Source organism: Lissotriton vulgaris, chromosome 12, assembly GCF_964263255.1.
Source record: "Lissotriton vulgaris chromosome 12, aLisVul1.2, whole genome shotgun sequence".
Lineage (NCBI taxonomy): Eukaryota > Metazoa > Chordata > Amphibia > Caudata > Salamandridae > Lissotriton > Lissotriton vulgaris.
In genome coordinates, this window is record NC_141700.1 from 727,712,694 (window position 1) to 727,738,392 (window position 25,699).

The 25,699-nt window shown below is 43.3% G+C and overlaps 1 protein-coding gene across 1 annotated transcript in view; it reads left to right on the plus strand.

Moving 5' to 3' along the window:
- The window catches only part of STAG3 (STAG3 cohesin complex component), a 1,294,449-nt gene that overhangs the window by 788,681 nt on the left and 480,069 nt on the right, over window positions 1–25,699 (plus strand). The window contains exons 19-23 of the mRNA XM_086945989.1: window positions 15,568–15,657; window positions 15,831–16,031; window positions 17,067–17,137; window positions 17,947–18,034; window positions 18,662–18,742. Coding sequence (XP_086802115.1) covers window positions 15,568–15,657; window positions 15,831–16,031; window positions 17,067–17,137; window positions 17,947–18,034; window positions 18,662–18,742 — 531 coding nt within the window. The remainder of the gene's footprint in view (window positions 1–15,567; window positions 15,658–15,830; window positions 16,032–17,066; window positions 17,138–17,946; window positions 18,035–18,661; window positions 18,743–25,699) is intronic.

Below are 25,699 nucleotides of genomic sequence, written 5' to 3' on the forward strand. Positions count from 1 at the left end.
TAGCATACATTTCAATTCCCCATGACGACGGAACCAATACTCGTTTGTACCACGTTGCCATGCCATGAGATTGATTAGCTGAGATTCCAAAATACTGTCTTGCAGATTGGCTTTCTCCATATAGTCCCTCGCCGAAACATTTTGCAGATGTGCTCCACTTTTCAGTATATGGTTCACTGCATAAGAAAGTCCAGACAAGTCACTTTCATACATTAGATGAAACAAATACGGAATGCTTTGACGAAACCTTGGATCTTCAGCATATAATCTTAAAGTCCGGTATTCAGATGCAGGAATTTGAACTGGTCGAGCGTCATATCGTCCACCTCGACCTGTTGGAAATAACTGTGGAAAACAACGAGCTTCCAAACTTTCTTCCCATACACTAATGGGACTTCCTTTTGCTGCTTTCATTTGAAACAAGTCAATTGCATTCCCCATGACTTCTTTGGAATGCAAAGGATGAACAGTATAATGTTTATATATTTCTTCACTTCTAGACACATCAACTTTTTCAATTTGACCGGCTGAACAATCACTGTCTTCTTCTGCAGCTGTTTCCTCTGCTCCAACACATACATGTTTGTAGTACTCATTGTTTTTGACCAAAAACAACGTTGCTTTTTTGACTTTCCTAACATCCACTAAATCTTGCCAGATTTTCTTACTCTTTGTCGGAACCCCATTAACTAGAATAACCAGAGGTTCCTCTTCCACTTTATCTACACCAATTGTATCAGTATTTTTCTTAAAATCTAGAGGCAAATAAACAACTCTTCCCTTTAATCCTCTCTGTAAATCTGAAGGAGGCAATTTCCCTATCTTAGGCTCCATGCGAACAATAGCCTGAAAAGGATGGACTCATTGAATCAAAATAGATTCATAGGTATTTAAATACATCAATTCAGAAGGAATGTCTATCAACTCAAGATTATTATGAACCGCTCTAGCAGGCATCCTGTTCATTTAATTTTTTAAAACAATGATTACACATACGCTGATCAGAACTCAAATCAGAAGAATTCTCTACCAACAAATAAGTTGCAAAATCCTTCCATTCACTAGTATTTTCCATATCACTTTTTGCATATAAATCAACTAACCTAGTCTGAATCTTATAATGAGTCCGTCGACAACACACACAAGTAAAATTAGGCCTTTCACTTGATTTCACCTTAAACGTGGTAATTTCCTGTTCAAACTTTTCTGTACTTGAAATCTGTACATTGTCTTCCACATTACCTTCTATTACTGTGTCAATTTCTACACTGTCCTCTTTTTCACAAAAAATAACAAAACTCAATTTCTTCACAAATGTTCTTTACATCTAATTCAGATCCATGCAAAAGAGCACTGTTTAACTGTTAAGGCTTAAGTGCAGGACTTTTTGCATAATAAAACTTTCTCACTAATTTTCTCATTTTATTATGATGCACTGCTAACATCCTAAAATGATGAAAAACACTCTTGACATACTTTTCTAGAAAGACAAGCCAGTGAATGCCCATGCAAACCTGTGTTTTCTCTCACTCTGCAAGGATCTAAGTCTTGCAACATCTTCATTTTCTGTTTTAGACTTTTCTTACTATATATACGTAAGAAATTGCGAAGTAAATCAATTGAATCCTGTCGCACACTACAAATACTACTACACTTCCAAGTGTACACTGGACCCTTAGTACGTCTCCCTAAAACTTCATCAGCTAACACCTCATCTGCATCTCTAGACACAAGTTTCTCTTTTTCAATCGGACAACCGTCTTTCACCTCATATGCTCGACCACTGGTGTCAACTGCATGCACCAAAACATTCTCCTGGAAGTAACTCTCCTCATTAAAAAATGGCTCACAACTTGAACTATGCATCCATTCTCCAGAAAAAAGTTCACAAAAATTAGTCCGATTAATTATTCTTTTCCATCTACTATTCGATTTGAAAACATCAATTGCCTTGTTAAGTATCCTAATTCTATTGATTACTAAAATAAATAATTTTTTCTTAACTTCAAAAGCCTGATCAACAATCTTCTCTACACTTTTTTCTTTTTCTTGTAAAAAGCACATCTCTGTTTACCTTTCTTAACATTTTTTAACAAATTTAAAACTACCCTATTGCGAAACATTCGTCTACGAATGTCCCTAAATTAGTTTTGCCTTCTATTCCTATACATACTGTTCTCTCCTGCTCCAGTAGTAACATTTTTGGGGGGCCTCTCCTTCCTTTTCAAATTTGCTCTCTCCTGTATATTCACATACCCTTTAACATTTTGTTTTTGATCTACATATGTTCTGAAAAAAAGACTTAGTTGTCTTACCAGGAGCTTTTTTTGTGTTTTTTAAAGTATTTGTTGTAGGGGAGTGCTTTGATTCCGTTGCTGTTTTTGTTTTTTTCCGCTTGGCATCTTTCCTTCTCCTCTGCCTTGAGGGCATATTTCCTTACGATTGTAATCTTGATTTCAATCTGTGGTAAAGAAAAAAATAACACTTTATAGACCACTATTCCAAACAACAAAGCAATGACAATAAGCAAACGATGTAAACACTAGTTTACAACATATCTAAGTTTATACCATAGCAACTATGTAACTAGGAGTAAGACAGAGAAAAAGAGCTAGAGGGAGTAACACAAAGAGTCAGAGAGGGTGTTAGAAGGGTACAGGTGGAAAAATAGAGTAAGTCAGGAAGAGAATATAAGAGAGACTAATACATTCTTGATAATGCTTGGTAAAGAAATGTTGGTGCATAAAGGAATTGTATTTTGTAAATGAGTGAGGTTTCAGTAGTGTAAAGAAATGCTTGTACATATGACCTGTGCTCTGTTTTTTTAAATGTTATTTAAAAAAAGATTTCGGGCACAAGAATTGATTTTACATTATGGACAAGGATTAGATAGTATTTGCATGATTTAAAAAATATATTAGCACATTTCACAATCGTGTCACCTTTGTTTTCTCAGATTAGTAAGCAGATTGTGCAGATGAGGTGAGGCCTGTCCAGGGGTGCAGAGGAGGTGAGGCCTGTGTCCAATAGTGCAATGGACAGAACTCACCTCCTCTGACCCCTAGACAAGCCTCACCTCCTCCGTGCCCCCTGGACAAACCTCAATGTATTGGATATAATAGATGGTAACAGGATGCAGATGAGGTGAGACCTGACCAGAGGTGCAGATGAGGTGAGGCCTGTCCTGGGGAGCAGAGGTGGTGAGGCCTGTGTCTAAGAGTGCAGTGGACTGGACTTCATGAAGCCTCTCCCCCACTGCACTCTTGAACACAGGCCTCACCTCCTCTGCACCCCTGTACAAGCCTCACCTCATCTGCACCCCTGGACAGGCCTCACCTCATCTACACCCCTGGACAGGCCTCAGCTCATCTGCACAATCTGCTTCCTAATCTGAGGTAACACAGGTGACATCATTGTGAAAGGTTCAAATATATTTATTTAACCCCTTTGATGCGTGTGACAAGGTCAGCTTGTCATGGGCGTTACCTACGCTGTGCGTGTGACGAGTTGACCTTGTCACGTAACGCGGGATTTTTGAAATCGCAGCGCTCAGCGGGAAAACCGCTAGCGCGCATGCGGTTAATCATGCAGACACTATTTATTCCTTCTCAAAAATGTAAAGGCCATTCATTTTACCCAAAATCGTTTTTTAAATAACATTTTAGAAACAGAGCGCAGGTCCTATGTACAAGCATTCAATTTCACTACTGAAACCTCACTATTTCACAAAATACAATTCCTCTATCTTGCAAATGTTGATACCAAGCATTATCAAAAAACATGACACAAACCAACAAGAAAGAAGCTCAATCTGCTTTCTTATCTGAGGTAACACAGGTGACATCATCGTGAAAGGTTCAAATATATTTATTTAACCATGCAGACACTATTTATTCCTTCTCAAAAATGTAAAAGCCATTCATTTACCCCAAAATCGTTTTTTAAATAACATTTTAGAAAGAGTGCAGATCCTATGTACAAACATTCAATTTCACTACTGAAACCTCACTATTTCACAAAATACAATTCCTCTATCTTGCAAATGTTGATACCAAGCATTATCAAAAAACATGACTGTTGGACCCGGCCCTTTAGGCACGTTCAACCCAAGACTTTTTGCTTTTTCCTAGCCTGTTTCTGAAACCTGGTGGTGGTGATTTTAGGCCTCTGCGCACTTTTTCACTGTGGTACAGTGTAAAGTGCTTGAGCTCTCTGTGTATGTGTGGTGAGTGACCTGCCCTCCCGTAGGAATGAATGGGGAATATGTGTGCCCATGGTAGTTCCTGATGTTTGGGGATTGCAGGGGCGAGTTTGGTATGAGAGAACTCGTGAGACTGAATGCTGCGAAATGGTATATGCGGCATGATTGTGTCTAGTTTAGAAGTGCCACTTTTAGAAGTTGGCATATTTGTGTAATTTGTGTCTGGCGTGTGATTGGCTGGTGAGCCTGGTCCAGGAGTGCCTGGGCCTGCTTGTGGATTGTCTGGTTTGAGGATGACAGGGGCTGGAGAGCCCAGGAGGTTGTCTGAGTCAGCCCATGGATGAAAGGCAGCATCTGCTGCCAGGGAAGTGGGAGGAGATGGCACCTGATAGTGAAGGGCTGTGCCTGTCGGACCTCAATGCTGGCTCCACCCCCTGCTGGGCGACTGTCACCTGTGTCCCTGATACTGACAGGACTTCCCTATAACCAGTTCTAGCTGGTTCTCACACTGCCTACACACAGACTTCAAAGACTTTTCTGTGTATAAGAAGGGGCTGTGTCCCCTTCCAATTTGTTCTTGTTTCTGACTTGAATCTACCAGGGGCGGGCGCTGCCCAGCCCCTGGATGCCTGGAGGGTTTCTTGGGGACCCCTCTGCCTGTCCTTGAAGGATGGGGGGCTTTTGCTTTGCCCTGGAAGCCCTGTCCTGTGTGGCTGGGACCCTTCATGCTGTAGGGGTCATCTCTAGGAGCTGTTGGTGCTCCCTCTCTTTGTCCTGGACTTTGTGGGTTCCTGCTAGCGCTTAGGAGCGCTTGATTTCTCCTCTAGCGCTTGGGATCGCTGTTTTCCCTGCCCTCTAGCGCTTGGGAGCGCTTTATCGTGCCATTAGCGCTGGGAGCGCTTTGCTTTGCAGGTGCCCAGCCTGCTTGTGGTTGCCTAGCGAGTGCCCAGCTCGCTAATCTGACATTCTTTTCTCCCCTGGCAGGTGCCCGCTATTTTTTGTATTATGTATTTTAACGGGAGGGAGCCCACCCCTCGGTTAATTCATGCCCCGCCTGCGGTGTCTGAAAACGGCCGCCGCGCTGCCGGCGGCGACCCGGAAGTGATCCTCGGCCGGCCAATTGCGGTGCGGCCAGGGCCGGAAGTCCGGCCGCGCAGCCTCGAGGAAGGAAGCCCCGCGCTGAGGGAAGAAGCCGTCTCCTCTCCGAGCCCGGTCCCGAGATGGGGGACCGGGGGAGCAAGGGCGCTATTGGGCGGAGCTCCCGGGATTCGGGGGAGCTCCGCTACCGCCACCAGAGGAAGAGCCAGCCTTCCCCCGCCAAGAGCCGGTAAGTCCAGACGGCCGGGGCGGGGGGGGGGGGGCACATGAGATCCAGGGACTGCAGTGGCAGTACTCGAGCGGCCCCGTTTGGCAGCGGGCCGCTCCTCCGGTCTCCTCACCAGTCTCTGCAGAGCCTTGAGAGGCTCGAATGACCCCGCATTTGTATTTACAAGCCTTGGGGGCATTCCAGTGATTCCGAGTCCCCTGAGAGGGACTCCATCGTGCCGGAGCGCATTTTGGTGTCAGAGCCCCGGAGGCTCAACAAGGGACCATTGGTTTTTAGAGCCACGAATGCTCCGGGGGGCCACTTTGTGTTTAGAGCCACAGAGGCTCTAGGGGGCATATCTGATTTACGAGCCCAGCGAGGCTCGAGGGCCATCTTGTGTTTAGAGCTACGGAGGCTCAGGGGGCCATTTCTGAGATGTCGAGCCCCAGGAGAGAGGCTCCACCGACCCCCACAGTTATTTACAGAGCCTGCTAGGCTCGGGGCATATTTTGTTAAGAGCCTGTTTGGCTCCAGTGCTTGGCCATTTTTAGTTAGAGGGGGCGTCGGGCATATTGCCGGTGCCCGCCCTCTCCTGCCTGCGAGGAATGTGTTTTTAGAGCCTGTGTGGCTCTCACAGTGGGTGCAGTTTGCGCCCAAGGGTCAGTGAGGACCCTGTCACAGTTTCTTTGATGATTCCCAGCAGCCCAGCTGCTCCGTTTAGGTCTTGGGATTTCACAGGTGTCCAGCAAGTAGTGGGCACCTACTACGTTTAGGCTTGTGCTTGGACTGGCGCTGCATGGCAGTGCGCCCTGACATTTGGACACAGGGCGTCTGAGCCCCAACAAGGCCAGTTGGCCTAGGGACTGCCACAGAGGGTGGCGTATGTAAGTTTTGCGCAATGGTATGGTTATTGCACCTCTGAATGTGTTTTCTTGCATCATGTGTTATTCCTGCACCTCTGAATGTTTTTAGGCATCATGTGATTTTTGCACTATTGTATTGTTCTAGCACCTCTGAATGTTTTTAGGCATCATGTGTCTTCCTTTTCCCTGCGTTGCACCTCTGAATGTTTTAGGCGTCATGTGTCTTCTTGTGCTGCACCTCTGAATGTATTTTATTGCATCATGTGCTCTGTTCTGAACACCGCTGAATGTGTAGGTTTATGCATCATGTGTTTCCTTTGTCTTGCACCTCTGAATGTTTTATGCATCATGTGTCTTTCTTTCCTGCGCTGCACCTCTGAATGTTTTAGGCGTCATGTCTCCTAGCGCTGCACCTCTGAATGTGTTTGTGATGCATCATGTGCCTTATTCTTAACACCGCTGAATGTGTAGGTTTATGCAACATGTGTTTCCCTTTACTACTCCTCTGAATGTATATTTATGCATCATGGGTAATGTGTTCTGTCCTAGACCCCTAAATGCTGTGTGATACTTAGGTGGTTGTTCTTTCTAATACAGGTGGTCCTAGTGAGGTCCTGGTTCCCTGCGTGACATTCTCCTAAGATGTTTAGGGTTACGTAGGTAAAACTTACCTGTTCCCAGTTGTTACTGGATGTGATTTATGACTGTTATTTTGTGCTATACTTATTCTAATTTCTGACAGTATTTCTATTTCTACTAAGTGCTGATTATGACAGTGGCCTATGTGGCCCTGTCCTGTAAATAATGCCATGTTAATATTGCCCGTGCCAGTTGGCACCATGTATTTTGTGTGATACTATCTGATGTGTTTTTTTTACAATACAAAAGTTATTTTAAGTTATTTTATAATAACCTTGTGTGGAGCCTCTTTTGTAGTGTGCCTAGTATGTTGTTTCTGTTGTGTGCTGGCGCAAATGCTTTACACATTGCCTCCGAGTTTAGCCTTACTGCTCGTGCCAAGCTACCAAGGGGGTGAGCAGGGGTTATCTTGGCGTGTGACTTCCTTGCCCTGACTAGAATGGTGGTTTCTGCCTAGCTTTGGCGTCAGCCTTAGCCAACCAGAAATAGCCAGTTCTAACAATGACACAAACCAACAAGAAAGAAGCTCAATCTGCTTCCTAATCTAAGGTAACACAGGTGACATCATTGTGAAAGGTTCAAATATATTTCTTTAATCATGCAGACACTATTTATTCCTTCTCAAAAATGTAAAAGACATTCATTTTCCCCAAAATCGTTTTTCACATCACATTTAAGAAACACAGCACAGGTTCTATGTACAAGCATTCCATGTCACTACTGAAACTTCTCAATTTTACAAAATACAATTCCTCTATGCAGCAAAATCTTTTTACCAAGCATTATAAAAAAACATGACACAAAGCAACATTAAAAAAACACAATCTGCTTCCAGATCTTCTCCATAGAGCATACAAGTCTCTATCTATATTAAATGAATGTTTACTTACCTTTACAAATGCTTTGGGAGATTGAGAACAGTGTCAGACACACACACCAATTTTTCTTTAGCAGAGCAAACAGTATGTACTCCAGACACTGCAACCATGACTGGCACAGAAAACCTCTAATTCTACACACATATGCCTCATGTCAACCAATTAAAACTCTTCCCTCACTATTTTCAAACCAACACCCTTCCCCCCCCCTCAGCCCTTTCTACCTGTTACCATAGCAACTCCCTCCTCACTGAACTCTCAGGTTTAAAAGTTTAGTCTACAATGTTGCAAATGAACTCAGCAAGGATGTTTGACCTCTCAATACACCAGCTTATCCGGTGCAATGTTACTTTAAATGACTTTTTCTTAACCATTCAAATTACTTCAAATTACTTCTTTCACAGAACAGAACCATGCACCCTAACTTTCAGTTTTCAACTATCTAAATCCACCAATCATTTCTTGTGATTCAATAGCACTGAAACTCCAGTTTTTTTTTTTTGTAAACTCCTACTGTTCCAACTGGCATTTCATTCCCACACTTCATCTGACTGCACCAGAACCACCTCTCACCATGTATTCTGTCTGGATCATTGGACATAGCTACATCCACCGGGCTCAAAGGTACACAGCTATCAGAAATGTTCACAACCTTGATTTACCAAATGTGGACATCAAGTGGATTGGCCAGAGAGGATTGAGATGTCACCAATTGATACCATTGGTGAAAACCTTTTTGCATCTGCCACACCCTGACCTCATAATTGTGCACTGTGGTGGAAATGACTTGGGCACTTTGACTGGGGTAGGTCTGGAAATGCTTTTAAAGGTCATTTTTGGGCAATTGATGGCACTTTTTCCACAAACTGCCTTGGTATATTCCAATATATGCCAAAGACAGAAATGGAAGTGGTCCAACCAATCTTGTCCACAATTTGAGAAAGCACGGAAACATGTGAATAAATCTGTTTCTGCTTACATGAGAGACTATGGAATGGGTTCAATATACAACAATAACTTGCGTTACAACATGCAAGATATCTACAGAGGAGATGGTGTGCACTTCTCAGATGAGGGGAATAGAATATTCCTCCTGAATTTAAAACTGTGCATTGGAACCTACTTGTAGGTACCTAAATCAGCCACAGAACCCAAAAGCTCTTTTCAGGGTACCCTACCTCTGCCACTGAAAATGTAGACTCGCTATTAATACAATCATCACTTAGAGCATGTAACATCTCAATATCACACATATTAAGGTTACTTGTAGTAATATTGTTACTCACAGTTCCAATTTCTTGTGGTTTAGTGTTAAACAATTTTTTCAATTTTAACTTTTTAGAGAACAGGAAAAGATCAATCCTTGTCTGAGTGTAGTTCAAATTGGAGGATGGACATGGTGATACGTAATAATGGCTGCAATAGGCCCACTGGGGCGAGACTACAAGAGAGGACATTGACAAATAACTACATGCCCACTGGGGCGAAATTGTCTGAAACAGTATTAACGTGCAATAGGGAAAATATAAGCCCACTTGGGCAATGAATTATATGGGGGCTACAATGACGTAATATTGTAAATGTAAACCTACGAATACACATTGGTTCCTTAGCAACCGTTGCTCTGTACTTGGAGTCCATCAGTGAACTGGATATATGATCATGTCTGATTTGACCAATGGTAGCTAAGGTTTCTCGTATTTAAAGAACACGTGATATGCAACAATTGTATATGTGCCGCCAATACATAAATTGCATCGTTTTTACACTGTAAATGTTAAATTTAGCCTTCTGAACGCATTGTGACGAACAGGTTTGACATGCCTTTAATTATCAGATGCCACGAACGGGATATGAAATGATTGTAAAATAGAGATTGACAACGATTTTATCACAGATATATAGTTAATGTATAATATAACTTGAGAGTATCATAAACGAGAACAAATGTGGTATATAAGAGATCATTTTCTGAACATTGCCTTTGTTTCGAGTCTATGCCAATATGTCCGCCATATTTACATTGAGCACATTGGTGTTTTCACTTGTTTGTTTGTTAAATGGTATTTAAGATGGTGAATTGTGATATATATGGTGAGCGTGAGCAAGCCGTAAAGGCGAAACGCGTCGTTTTCCACTTGCCAGAAGAATAAATTGATTTTTGCAAGTCAATCGGGTCCTTATTAATGAGCAGGCTGGATTACGGAAATTCCCTGTTTGTGGGAATGGCGGACTATTTTTTCGCGAAACTGCAAGTCGTACAGAACGCTGCAGCAAAGGCAATTTGCAATGAAAGAAAGTAAGACCCTGCCAAAAGCTGCCTGCGTGAGCTTCACTAGCTACCAATGAGACAGAGAGCTATCTTCAAACTAATGTGCATAACGCATAGAGCATTGCACAACACGGGCCCTCGCATCCTAAAAAATAAAATCAGATTCTATGCTCCTATGAGGAATCTGCGTTCCCGTACGGCTGCTAGAGCAAGTAACACCCGTGTGAAAACAGTTAAGATGGGTGGACGGGCGTTCTCCCACCTTGCGCCAGACAACTGGAACAAGCTGCCGCAGGAACTCAGACTAACAGACTGTTATTTGTCCTTCAGGAAGCAATTAAAAACATTTATTTTTCCAAAATCTGACTAAACATAATCTTCACTCTTTTATCTGTTAACTACTCACTACTGTCAGGATAGCGCCGTGATATCCTATTGGGGATGATTGTTTGCGGTTTATAAATAAGATTGACATTGACATTGACCCGGGTGTCCGTGAGCCTTATCTCTGCATTGGAGGTAGTTTGGAGAGAAAAGTTATTGGTATGCCGGTACCCGACTCCGACCGCCTGTGACAGCCCAAGATCTCGTTTCCGGTGATGGTGTAAAGAAAATATATATAGTTTGCAGAGGCCCTATCAGGTATTGCAAACTACTCTCCTTGTGTGCAGAAAACGGAGGAGTGCAACGCAGTGAGTCAAGCCACTGTGCATTTGTCAGCCATTCACTGGATGGGCTGGCACATTGGACTCGCAGCACCAGCATTCCTCTGGGTACATCACGTGCATGGGAGGCAGCACAACATCAAACAGAGGCGGGGAGGAACCATAAAAGGAGTGGCCAGAGACTGCTCAGGACACTTTAATTAGCCCCAGTTGCAAGGCTCTGAAAAGAAGGAAACGGGAACCGGCACTGATGAAAGCGCACATCTCCGCTTGAAACGCGTCTGCCTGGCGTTTCCTGAACTCTGCTAATTTTGCTTAAATAAATCCTGTTGGCAAGTCAGCATATGTTGGGCTCATTCGTAATTGAGTGGGCGTTGGTTGCATGTTAATAGCCAGTATGCTGTTTCACTGGCTTTTCCGACATGCCCTCCTGGTCTGGTGTGAGGCGCCAAGTCAGCAAAACTTTGGATTTGGTACGGAAATACAGCGCGCTCAACCCCATCCCCCCCCCGCGAGAGGTCTCATGGTATTACACTGGGACTTTCATTTCGGGGAAGGAGGCTGCAGTGTGTCTGCAGAGGCCCCATCAGGTATTGCAAACTACTCTCCTTGTGTGCAGAAAACGGAGGAGTGCAACGCAGTGAGTCAAGCCACTGTGCATTTGTCAGCCATCCACTGGATGGGCTGGCACATTGGACTCGCAGCACCAGCATTCCTCTGGGTACATCACGTGCACGGGAGGCAGCACAACATCAAACAGAGGCGGGGAGGAACCAACAAAGGAGTGGCCAGAGACTGCTCAGGACACTATAATTACCCCCAGGTGCAAGGCTCTGAAAAGAAGGAAACAGGAACCGGCACTGATGAAAGCGCACATCTCTGCTTGAAACGCGTCTGCCTGGCGTTTCCTGAACTCTGCTAATTTTGCTTAAAGAAATCCTGTTGGCAAGTCAACATATGTCGGGCCCATTCGTAATGGAGTGGGCGTTGGAGATATATATATATATATATATATATATATATATATATATATATATATATATATATATATATATATATATATAACCACTTCCAACGACCGCTGGCGAAAGAGACTCGGACCACACAGCTTTTCAGGCGAGTTATTCTTTTATTTCGTAAATCACAGCCTGCAACGAACCGTTTCGGGCCGACCATACCCTTCATCACATCCATCTATTACTGCGCCATTTTTTTGCTTTTATTAGTGCAAAGTAGTGCAACCCCCCACAATGCATTCGTGGTGATCACATTGATCATGGGCATAAAAGAAAGACTTCATTGTTTCTTTAAAAGACAAAAGTAGTTCGCCTTACAAAATGCATGTTGCCTGTTTGTTAACATTTACAGTGAAGTTTTAACAAAACTAAAGTTTGCATGTATAAATACATTTTGTGCAAAAAGCAATATTATTTCATCTATTTCATATTAACTGGATAAATCCATTAATAAAATTGCTAAATTTTATATATATGCCTATCGATGTTATATCATGACCTGTACCTTAATGGTAAAGTTATTCCTGGATAAATCCTGAATGCCTATTGTATCTAAAGTGCCATAGTGTAAGCAATTTTAAAGTGTAAATACTGTTATAAAGTGCAATACAAATATGTGCAAATGTCAGCAAAACAATCCCTTTTCAAAAAAAGAGAAAGATACAGTGAAATAATAAATATCTTAAGACCACAAGTTAATATAATTATATGATATGGCAAACATGCAATCCATCTTCTTAATGGTAAAATTCTCCAGCCGGAAAGAATACCACTCTAAAAATACATTAAAAGAAATATAGTTTTGAAAGGATAATTTGCTCAAATTCATCAATTAATAACAAATAGGTCAAAGAGAGAATCACTAATAAGCAATTTACAAAATACTATATATACAAAATTCATACTTGCAACAACTAGCAACCAACTATTTACACATGTTTTTACTCCAATATTCATAAAACATCTATAAAAAGGTGTGCATGTCCTCAGTAGTGTTCAATCCCTGTGGCCACTTGCTGTCTAAGTCCAAAATAAATTTTGTTTCTAACTGCCTTTCTCTGTTACCTCCCCTCGTTGATTTCGGTATAGCACTGATTACATAGTATGAGAGGCAGTTGATATCTTTATTGTGACATTTAGAAAAATGGCGCACCACAGGGTATGCTGGGTCATTGTGTAGAATAGCTCTAATATGCTGCAATATTCTGACGTGCACCTGCTGCTTAGTACTCCTAACATAATTGAGACCACAGGTGCACGTCAGAACGTAAACAGCATACTCCGTTTTGCAGGTGTAATTCCCTTTAATCAGAACAGGAGATGGATCAGAGGGAGTGCAATATGAAGTTTTACTACACCCAAATTTACAAGCCCTGCATGATGTACATTTTCTGAAACCATTACTGGGTTGTAACCATGAGATTGTTTTCCTAGTTTCAGGACTGTTTTTATCTAAATCTGTCATGGATAAACGTCCTTGTAAACTACTGTCCGTCAACAATATTGGCCAGTGTTTACGTACAATCGATCTAATTTTTCTTTCTAGTTTTGAGAAAGTAGTGATAAATCTAGGATCACTTTGCTTTTTATCAACATCAACTTGCTTTGTAGTTTTGTCATAAACAAGAAGAGAATCTCTGGGACAGTCGTTCGCTTTACTGATAGCATCCTGAATAATCTTCTCACTGTAGCCTCTCAAATGTAAGCGTGCACACATATCTTCCTGGTACCTTAAGAAATCTTCCTCACTACTGCAGATCCGCTTTGACCTTAACAATTCACCATACGGTATACTTGATATTAGATGCTGCGGGTGAAAGCTAGCAGCATGTAACGTGATGTTACCTGCCGTAGGTTTCCTAAATAATGTGCTTTCAAGTTTTCCATTTCTGACGAGAATTGTCACGTCTAGGAATTCAATTTCTGTTTTATGGATGTGTGAGGTAAAATTCAAATTCATAGAATTGATGTTAATCTTTTCTATGAACATTTCCGCTTCTGATTGTGTACCTCGCCATAATAAAAACACATCATCGATGTATCTAAAATAAGTAGTGATGTGTCTGTCAAAGGCTGCCTTGTGTGTGCGCCTAAGGACCTGTTCCTCCCACCAGCCTACATGTAAACATGCATAGCTGGGGGAGAAACAGGCCCCCATGGCTACTCCTCTCAGTTGTTTATGAGCACATTTTTTGTCATATAACTGAGCACAAGAGTTTAAACACCCATATCTGAGCGAGGATTTTGAGACAATATTGCTGCATCCGCTGGGATTTTGAACGTCCATCTGTGTATTCTAAGGTCTGGGGTCCTCCACTAATCCCAGAGATCTTTGATATATAAACATCTAGCTTCAGTAGAAGGGAGTGGATTTAGGATATTCTGTATCATAACATGAAAGGACTTTTCTTTGGATATATGGTATATTGACAACGCTAACAAGATTTTTAATATCCATTTGTTTTCTAATTGTGGCACGAATACTCTATTTTAGGACACAATAGTTTGAATAAATCTTCTGAACTTCCTTCACGTCTTTATTTTTTTACTGTAGGTGTGTACTAGTGAGAGAGCGAAAGGGTGTGTCCTGTAACTGGGACCCCTGAGAGGGTCGAGAGTGTGTTCTGGGGTGCCAGTTCACTTGCTTCTCTGGTAAGGTTAGGAGGGCAAGTGAGGCGCCATAGCCAGTTGGACTCTGGCTCATAGGTACTGAGGTGGTATGGTGACTCAGTCTCTACATAGCGATTTTCTATGGTCCCAAGTATAGTTCTGTTCATGAATAGAATCCCTGCTATAGAATATATATATATATGCACAGTGATGAAGAAACCTGATGTGACGTGTGCAAACATGTCCTGTGGCGTGTTTTAAGTTTGGGGATGAAGTCTCCTTGAATCCTGAGGGTCCCTGGGGGCCAACTAGCCCACCAGGTACCTCCAGTAAGTGCCACAGAGTTGCGTTGCAGAGAAGTGTAATAAAAAGAGCGTGGCCTCAGACCACCCCTCTGCAACGTAGCCCTGTAGCGAAGGAAGCAAATTTGGCGGGGATACCTTATGTGGAAAACAAGTTACTGGGACCTAAACGCGAACTACCCCAAATAGCCAAAAGAAGGCTTAGCAAACGGGGGGAAGGGGGAGAGGCCTAGTAACGCAGGGGTTATTACGACAAAGGCAACAGAATAAACAGATCAGTGTAATAGTCTGCCTTCAGTTTCCATACCTTAGCTGGATGATCTGCCTGATTTTTATGTTTATCACTTTAACTTTATTTGAATGTTGTGCATTCACATACAACTTGGCTTTTAAAAAAGACCACAAGGTCGAAACAGGTTGCCGTTGGCAATGAACATCTAAATTGGATGAACTCGATCCTGCAGTCCGAGTCATATGCATCGGTTTCTCTGTATAAAATGTACCTTTTGCTGAATAAAACCTTTTGAAAATCAATGGGAAATGTTGCCCCCTGTAGCCTTGGGTTTGCTAAGATGGTTAAGCATTTCAAATGTTAGATTTGCAAAACTTGTGTGATCTCACCCATATTGTAAAAGTTAACTGAAAATGAATTGAGAGAATACCCATGACAGCTAGAATGACAAGTAACTTTTTCCTTCAAATTAAATTCCTGACTTTGTAGGAAGCTCGCTCAATATATCTAAGCCAGAGCATAATTTTCAGTGACCTGGATAGCGCTGCTGGTTGACTCTGTAACTTGTTGTCCCTCTTAACAGTTTTCAGCTGATACTGAGAAGGTCGCCATCTTGCTTCGTGCTCCTCATTTCTTAGAGTTGGAGATTTATTGCACCAGTCGATTGGAGAAAGTAAGATTCATTTCATAAAACTTTCTTTGATTCAAAACAGTAGGGACTTGGTTATTGATTCAAGGAGCTCTCTTGTGGCTGCAGAGGGATGAGGGTTTCAAATCTGTAAATGTATAGTTTGTACTGGTGTTATCAATGTAACCCTTGTTCAACCATCCTTCTCTGGTGTGCAGTACCTTGACCTGCTGCTGAAGCAGATCCAGGAGATTGTGGAGAAGCATACGGATCAGGAAGTGCTAGAGGCATCCGCTCGTGCTCTGTATGTCCTTGGTAATGAGGAACTGGCTATCTACAACCGTGTCAACATTGCTGTCAGTCAACTTATCGACCGCCTTGTGGACAAATTCCAGCAGGAAGTTGAGGAGATAATGCAGGTGTGTCTGAGTGGGCCTAGAAGAGATCCTGAAAGCAAGACCAGACGGGCAGAAATTTCTGCTCCCCCTTTTATAGCTTGTTTCTCCATTTGAAATAGTTTCATAAGGCCCAATATTCAGGTGGGAGAATATGCTTCCTGCACAGTTTCTTCTCTTAAGACATGGTATGGCATTTCAAGTGTATGAATAAGGCACTGGGAGTTTGAGTATATATTTTTTCTAGTGCCCCACCGGTGTTTAGGTTGAATTTATCCATTCACTTGTAAGCCTGTGCCCATTTCCCATCAACAGAATTAAGAGATTAAAATAATACTTTCATAGCGACCAATGGCCTCTTTCAATGTCAGCTGAGGGGAACTGTGCTAAGAATATATTGTCCAGGACGGATGTGACTTATTGCAGTGTTGACAAAAGCGTATTTGGCGCAAGGGTTGGAAACTCTGGTGACCATGGACTCCTATAAAGGAGTATTTTGACAGAAGCAGAAGAGCTGCGATCTAAAATTAGTTTAGCTGATTTGGGAGGAGATAGGTTCTGGGCTTGGAACAAGCAGATCATCTCATAATTGGCATTGCGGCTTTATTGTTTTTGCTAATGGGTTCCATTTTACCATGTGAATGTAGTTGCCAGTTCCTCTTAATCTAGTGTGACATGTCTCTAATATGCTGGGCGTTTGTCAAATGTAGCTTGAGCACATTGCTTCCAGATGCATTTATTCGAAAACAATTAAGGTGAGAGATTTCGTACTTATCACAGCATTTTTTAAACCTAGAAAATAAAGAGTAGCTCTAGCTAGAATGTAATTTTTCTAGTTTCTTTAGGCTCCTTAATATGGTATATACTCAATAGTGGCAGGTGATTACTTCGCCAGCATTTGGTAAAGTATGCAGTGGGGCACTTACCATGGTGACACAAACAAGGCCTTCACAATTGATTTCTTTCATGCTGAGAGGTATATCAGAGCATTAATGATTAACAGGAGTAACATATTTTCTCTCCTTGTCTATGTGGTCTGCATCTGTGGTGGTCCATCAGGCCAGCGAAGTGGATGAAGATGAAATATACAACATGTCAGCTACAATGAAGCGTATCTCTGTTTTCCACAAGTGAGTGAATTGTCTAGATGTAGAATATTGCAGCAGGTAAATCACTTCCTAAGTTGGAGGAGAAGCAAGAAGTGAAATTACTGCTCAACCCCATGGTTCTTGTTCATAAATCTAGCAGTCAAACTCCTTCTGGCACTCGCCTGAGAAGCTTGTGCTATGTAATCTTCTACTTGGGTATCAGCAGTTTGGATATAAGAAGTAGCTGGGTTCCATCATTCTCCATAACTTCCATGCTTACTTTACCCACGTTCTCTGATGGCAGTGTAAGAGGAAATTTCCTCTGCCAAATATGAATGGCGGTTTCAGCTCAAGCTTACGCCTGGTTGGCAGCCTGGGTGGTAGTTGTCTCATTCTTCCGCTCCCAAGAAAGCCAACTATTTAGGCAAATCGAGATTTGGAGTCTGCCTGGTCCAAGGATAGTTTTACATAGTTGGTTCCCTCATGTATATTTTTTTTTCTATTTTTTTTGCTGTGACCTTATCAACCAGTGACTTGTGTTCTAATGCTATACATCACGTATTTACTCTTGCTCTACATATTCTGTCTCCCTTTTAACACAGACTGAATTGGTTTCCATACACGGATGGTACCAGCATTCTTTCAAATTTTGAGGTGTAGAGAAAGCTGAAGTTTGCCTGAAGTCCATCTCTTTATTTTCCTTTCCCCTTGGATGTCTTATTTCCAGCTATCCTACTTTCTTAGCTTCTTTGTAATGCGCTAAGGCTTTAGTGTACTTTCCATATGTGGGCATTTTGTAGTGGGTAGATTGTCTGTTACAGATGCCACTGTTTTCTGCCTTCCTGCTGCAGTGCTCACAATATGACCAGGTGGGAACTCTTCGATCCGTGCTGTCAGCTGCTGAAGAGAGGAATAGACACAGGAGAGATCCCCAAACAGGTAACATGAATTGATAGTCTTCTAGGTAAGGTGGAAGGGTAACTATTTCTTTATGGGTAATGATAATGTAAGAGAAGATTATGGGCATTAGGAGATTTAGAGTAAGAAGGGCTACAGAAGAACGATAGTCTTTACTGAGAGAATGACCGTTTGGTGCAATTAACCACAGCTTAGATGACTTGAGACTGGAATACTTAAAGGGTGGTTCCCTGTCAGGCCGGCAACAGAGAACACAGTTGGGGTTGCTGCATATTGGTTCTCTTTGCTGAAGGTGACTTAATTATATCTATTGCTGGTGTGCTTTATTTTCTTTTCTTCTCTCAAGCTTTGTGTCCGTTTTTTTATGTCTCCATCTTTCTGCCTACTTATGCTTTTTTCTTACTGCCCATGTCTCTCTTCTTTCAGTCTCCAAATCTGGCTTTTAGTCATTCTTCGTTTGCTTTCAAATCCTCTAGTTTAGTGGTCACCGCTTGAAATGCTTCAGCTTTTCTCTTTTCTCAATGTCACCCTCATATGCTGCCAAGGTCTAACATGAGTTGGCGTACTTTTATGTTTTTGAACATTGTCAATGGTAGCCATGCCTTTCTTCTCACTGTCTCAGCCCCTTTCTTCCTTTCTGTCTTACAGATTATGGTACCAGCTCTCAAATGTGCCCATTTCTTCATCCTGTGGGAGCTGTCCCAGGCTTCAGCCTCGCACCCTAAGAAGGTGATTAGTGTTGAGTAAGGCTGTTCAATGTTGTAACTTTCTGGAGCTCCTGCAGATATTTTCAGATTCAATTAATTTGCCTGGCTTTTAAATACATTTTTTGCCTGGGAGTTTCCATATATTGAAATAGTCCTTTTACTTACCTGTCTCACGGGAAAACACATCAAAAGCTAATATACACACTGGACCTATTCTGTGCCTGCCATCAAGAAGATGATCGCCACATTTTTGGAGCGCTGCATGGCTATAACCATTGTTTGCCGGTAGCAAGAGATAAACTCTTGTATCATAGCATTTCTGCTCCTGAGTGAAGAATGTAGAGCTTTGTATGAATGGTGCTTGTTGGCTTTGCTAGGTCTTAGCATCTCTGATTCTGGGAAGTCCCCATAAACACCTGTATGAATGGTCTATGTTGATTTTCTAGTTTATAGCATATCCTCTCCTATGACCCCTTTACTCCCATGTAACAACATCTGTCAGTTAGGTTGGCAGTTAATTGAATTGAGCCACACCCTTCCTTAGACTAGCCTTCAATAAACACCGGCCCACTAACACCAAACCAATGAAGATTTACCACAAACTTAACTTAAACTATCATAGCAGGCATTGTAAGAATTTTGTTTTAGCGTCTACACTTTTCAGCAACATGCATGCATAAGTGCAACTTCAGGCAGACTTGTTGTAACATGTTAGGAGCACTCATCAGTACCTGGCATGTGATGTATCAAATCATGTTTTGCATCGGCCACACTGTGGAACGAATTCTTTAGATAACAAATTATTGGCTTTTTATATGCCTAACAAGAAAAAAATGATGGCTCATTAGTGGGGGAGAAAGGCGCAGTGCAAATGCTACAATACAACACACATGTTGGGTATACCAACTGACTGGCCAACACTTCAAAGCAGCAAGAGGGGAACATCATTGGCAGTTTACACACACTAAGGTGACAGTCTCTGCCAGGTAGCATGGAGTATTGTCAGAGTTATGGTACAATGACAGACACACCCGGTCATGCAGAGACATAGTTGAGGAACATGTATACTTGCTCAGAGATAAAACCATTACAATTGGACTACTGTCTGTGCCCACTAGCAGGTGGTGAATCTCAAAGCTCATGTTTTGGCAGGAATCTGGGTAATGCACCGAGCATCAGACTCGCAAGACTGAGGCTCGTCGGCACCATAGTAGGTAAATCTCTTTAACCCCTTAAGTGCTGCCTCGGTGCATTGGCCGACGGCAGCACTACCTCCCCAGTGCTGCGCACGACCATTGAACGTCCATTCAGCACTAGTTCTAATGGACAGCGCAGCACTGGGAAGGAATGTTTAATAGCAGCTATGAGGTTAATTATATATTTAAACCCATTTCTTGTGCCCATTTCAATGTAAATATAATTAACCATATTCTCTAAATGTGTAGTGTTTACCTGGCACAAGTGTGGGAAATGTGATTTACAGCTAAATACAGATTAAAATTATTATCCAGATGCAAAGGTTTGACCCAAACTCCGTTTTAAATATGTAATTTGTATTCACTGTCATTCCATTTAACATAAGAATTGCCTAACAAGGCAAGCATTGATGTGTCTCTCTACCCATTGTATTAAATACACAAACCTCAACAAAGAGGAGTGCTTATCTTATGAAATATAAAACGTAGCTTGTAATAAACGTATTGAGTTAAGTTAGTGTGAGTTTGGTATCAAAGCATACACCCTATCTGGATATGCTCCTGAATTCAACCCCCATGTATCTTTTTGGGGGGGGAGGCATAAGCTTGTCCTGCTCATCCTTCTTCCCAGCAGGTTGTGAAATGACTACTGGCATAGGCATGACTGAAAAAGAGTTGTGTATAAAAAGCTTCCCCTGTAACAATTATTATTTAGAACCCAGGGCAAGCATCCCTCTGGGTACCCTAAGAGTTTGCCCACTTTAAATACCTTACTAGACAGTCTCACCCAGTTTTGTTTAATCTATCTTTTGGCTAGCGTCAGGGATAAGCTTTTCTTTGCTGCTCTGCTTTTTGGTTGATGACATTTCCTTTGAGGACTTCCTTTGTGGGGGGAAAAGCGTTTGTTTCCTCTTCTCCGAATTTCGTTTGCGTACAAATAAAGTGAGTGTCTCTCAGTTCCACTATCCTTTTCTTGCCTGGCAAACTTCAAGGTAAAAAAAAAAACAATTCCTGCGTTTCTACAATTCATTCAAATGATCTGAAGAATCAAACTCTAGGGCATAGTAAAAAAGAGATTGGTACCTCAAGCTGTCCTCCACTTTGCTGCTAGGGACAGTATTTCACACAGTTTAGGAATAAGAGAAATTGGGTAATGGGAGAAAAATCATATCTGATAGAGACATCTAGCCGCAGATTCCTTACTTTAGAATCCTCCTGCGGGAGGGAGACTAGATCTGGACATTTTTCCATAGCACATCTGCTCATCGAAAGAGGGCATTGCTCAATTCCTTATCAGGGTCATTCACCTGATGTGAAGTCGACTTAGTCCATATAACCTCCTCGGTAACGTCCGTTTCTACTTTTTCGCTCTTGCAATACAGATCAAGTAGATTAGAGGGCCGTTTTAAGCTCATCTCAACAGTTTTTCGAGCAAACTGTGTTTTTTCTTGAAATGTCTTAGGGGTTTAAGCCCCATGGGATCTTGTGGCAGACAAATGTTGATCACAGATGTTTATACCTTCTGTATGTGGTGCCTCAGAGAACATCACAACTCCAAGGAGTGTGGTTCCTGTTGTCTTTGACCTAAGGCGTTGAGGAAGCGTTGCTTGAGAATTCTGGCGGTGCAGCTAGCAGAGGCCCTGCATCATTGCCGATCCTCCTCGAAGTCCAGAGATCACTTGAGGAGCTATTCCTGTGAGGGTGCTTTACCCTTTAAGTCCTGTAGGAAAGTACTCCTTTTGAAATGGTTATCCCCACTTTTTGCCTGACTCTGATGCATCTTTGTCCGAATATGCACTGGGTTCCTGCTAACCAGGTTCACAGTGCCTATGTTCTTTCCCAAACTGTACCTATGTTTCCACAATTGGCACACCTTTGGCTCACATATAAGTCCCTTGTAAAATGTTTCAGTGGTACCAAGGGCATTGTGTTCAGAGAGGGTCCCCAAGGGCTTCAGCATGTGTTGTGCCACCCCAAGAGACCCCTCACCAAACACATGCAGACTGCCACTGCAGCCTGCATGTTTTGGTGCTGATAAGTGATTAGTTGACCTGGCACACAGCCCCATATGCCAGGCCTACCAGCACTGCAAGAGGCATAGGTTAGTCACCCCTACAGTAGACCTTACAGCCCTAAGGCAGGGTGCACTATACATCATGTGAGGGCATAACTGCTTGAGCAGATATGCCCCTATAGTGTCTGTCTATTCTTGGACATCATAAGTGCACAGTGAAGCCATACTGAGCACATGGGCTGGGAACTGGTCAATAAACATTGCACAGCTCCATGATGTCTTCAACGAATTCCCAGATGTTTGGTACCAAACATCTCAGGTTAACGAGCCCACACTGATGCAAGTGTTAGATTCATTAATACATGTACTCAGAGGGCACCTCAGAGGTGCCCCCTGCAAACCTACCAAACCACTAATATGTGCCTGACTGGTCTGCATCAGCCTTCCACTTCTAGAAATGTTTCTGACCCCCTGAGGTGTTAGCCTTTTGCTCTTGTGTTTCAGAAACAAAGCTTGCTCTGGGTGGAGGTGTTCCACGGGTAACCCCAATCACAAACTGTATAGAACAGCAGTGAGCCTCAAAGGCTTCCTGTACTTTGCTATGCTGACCAAGGTCTATCCAGCTAGTGGAGATAACCGCCCCCATGACGCAACCCCACTTTTAGCAGCAAGGTCAGTGGGAAAATTAGTAAGCAGGAGAGGTGTGTCCCCCCTCGTGTCCTGAGCTGAAGTGACACCCTCCATTGAACATCCTTCTTAATGTTTCAGGGGATTTTAGCCAATAGGGTAAGGGCTATGCCCCCTCCGCAAAGGGAGTGCACATACAAAGGGTGTAGTCATCCTAAAAGTAAGTACCTCTAAAATTAGTATTTAGGTCCACCCCTTAACCTTAATTCTCAGATTCGATGGACGAAAATAAACAGAAGACGATGTACTGCTGGACCAAGAACTGAGCTCAGCTGCAGAAAGAAACCAGCACAAAACCCTGCTAGTCTCTGCACCAAGCCTCCAGTTGCAGCAACAAAGTTTTGTTGACCTCCACACCGCTGACTGATCCCCTTCAGTGCATCCTCACAGCACCTGCAACCAATGCTGTGAACAGTCCTGCTCCTGTGAGCCTGCACCCTCCTGCCGGTGGCGTCCGCTGCACCCAAAGTAGCAGCTTGGGCACGACCGCCCCAACCGCAACGGCCTGCTCTGAAACCTCCAAGGTAGTGGACCACTGCAGACGATGACATGGACAACTGCCTGCGACCTCCGTTACTTTCGATCCAGGTGACGTGATACTGCCTGCTGTACACAAGCCCTGGGCACCCCAAGACCTTCATCATACCAGTTGAGAACTGCCTGTGGTGACCCGATGCTCCCTGGCGGTAAATGTGTTGGCAATCTCCCGCCCTTTAACTCAATACCTTTCTTTGCAGTGACTGTGGCGGTCACATTATTAGCGGTACATCCGCATTGAACTGAACTCTTGAATTATTGCTATTTCACCGAGCTTTGCAAATTTATATTTCCGAAAGCATTTATCCTGCATCAACGTTTATGGTTGTAAAAATGATCTAAAAATCTTTAATATTTTTACAAACCGTCTTTCTCGGATTTAGTCATTGAGTGTGTGTAATAACTTCTTGCCCGTGTGTACAACAAATGCTTAACACTGCCCTCTGTTTAGCCTAACTGCTCCCGCACACTATCAGAAAAGAGCATTGGCATTATTTACTTTAGCCTCTGTAAACATCTGGGGATCCACGAGACTCTGTGCACATTATACCTTACTATGGATATATATTCGAGGCATATGAGCTGCAGATTACACACTGTGCATAGATCGCCACCTAGTGTTGGGCCCAGATGTTTGCAGTTTCTTTTTGTCCTGAATAGTCTTTGGAAGCCACAGGATAAGTGACTCCTCCATTGGATTATACTGCGCATGGACATCGGCTCCATCCTTAGATTGTTTTTTTCCGCCATCGGGCTCGGATGTTTTTCCTGCACTCCGGTTTGGAACGGATTCTCCTTCGGCGCGGAGTCTTCACCCTTTTCGACGGTATTGTCTGGAACACGTTTCCAATTGACGCGACCCTTCACAACTTCGAAATCTTCGATTCCGGTCGTCGACAAAGGCCTTCGGGCCTACCCAGGCCTTATCTTCTGGCTAATGGAAAGGACGGCATTCAAGAAGTGTCCTTAATGTGGGTCAAAGTTTCCCCACACCGATCTCCATGAGGTGTGCAACCTTTGCCTCTCACCGGAGCACGAGGCCAGAGACTGTTCAGCTTGCGCCTCCTTCCGCTCCAAAAAGACGATTCGGGACTGACGAGCTCAAAGAACCATGGCTCGCGCGTCATCTTCGATCCCAGACGACATCTTCTTAGAGGCGTCGACGTGCCAGAACATGAGCGAGAACATGGCGTCGACGGCGACTCAGACGTCGAAGACATCACTCCGGCACAGCGGGTCGTAAGTACACTTGTCGACCGGACCCTTTCTCGACACCCTCCAAAAAGGCTTCGGTCACACCTTCGCCTTCGGGCCCGGGTGCACACCGAGAGACTGCTTCCCATGCCCTGTCTTCGAGCTCGGCAAAGAAGCCTAATAATCCTTTAGGTGACTCAGGCCTGAGTCAGCCTACCCCTGGTGCCGACACACACCTACTGGCACCGAAAAAGAAGCCATCTTCCTCCTCCAGGCCGACTGCTTCCACATCTAAGCACTCAGCGCCGAAGACCGGCACCAGCGCCTCGGAGCCCAAATCTCACTCGGAGTCGAGCAAAAAATTGCCACCGAAGGACCCGACTCCCATGCCTTGGAGCCGAAAAAAGCCTCGGAACCGAAAAAAACACACGTCCACCGGCTAAAGACACTTCAAAAGAACATGTTTCAAAGCCAAAAGATGCTACCGGTTCGGTGCCGAAAAAGCCTACGGAACGAAAGACCTCGGCACCGAAGGATCTACCTCCCACAGAGGAACTATTTCATCCAGATCCTACATAAAAGACTCTGGTTAAAGATCCCAAAACTGGTCAATTGACTCTTAGTTTTAAAAACGACCATTAGACACGCCTGCGCCAGCTCCTCATCCTACGAAGGACATTGTAACCTCTCCTCTAAGTATACCTTCTCCTCCACCACATCACCCCCCCATACCATCTCCTATTCCATTAGACGATGATAACGGGGATAACACCACTGATGGCACAGAAGGTGATGCAGATAATGAGCCACTAGATAATCCTAGTCCTCCTGGCTCACTTGACCATTGGGATGACTATAGCACCCCAAACGTCCCTAACATGCCACAAGATGACATATACCCCTCCAGGCCTTCCCCACCAGAGGACATTATGGAATTTAACCAACTTGTCCATAGAGCTGCCCAATACCATGGGGTCGACCTACATACTGACCCAGTAGAGGAGGAATTCCTTATGGATACCTATGACACCACACAATGGTCCTCCTCCATTTTACCCATGCTTAAAGGTGTCATTAAGCATGCGCCAGAGGTCTTCAAAGATCCAGTTAGGGCTTGAATCATCAACCCCCGAATTGCGAAGAAGTAGAAGACTGCCCCCTCAGATCCAGCCTACATTAAAGGGCCTGCACCACTAGACTCTCTTGTAGTCTCCAACGCACGCAAAAGAGCCAATTCCCAAACATCAGGTGAGGCTCCCCCACCAGATAAAGAGTCTAAACTCCTGGACGCCTCAGGCAAACGAACGTCGTCACAGGCAGCAAACATATGGCGTATTGCCAATACTCAGAC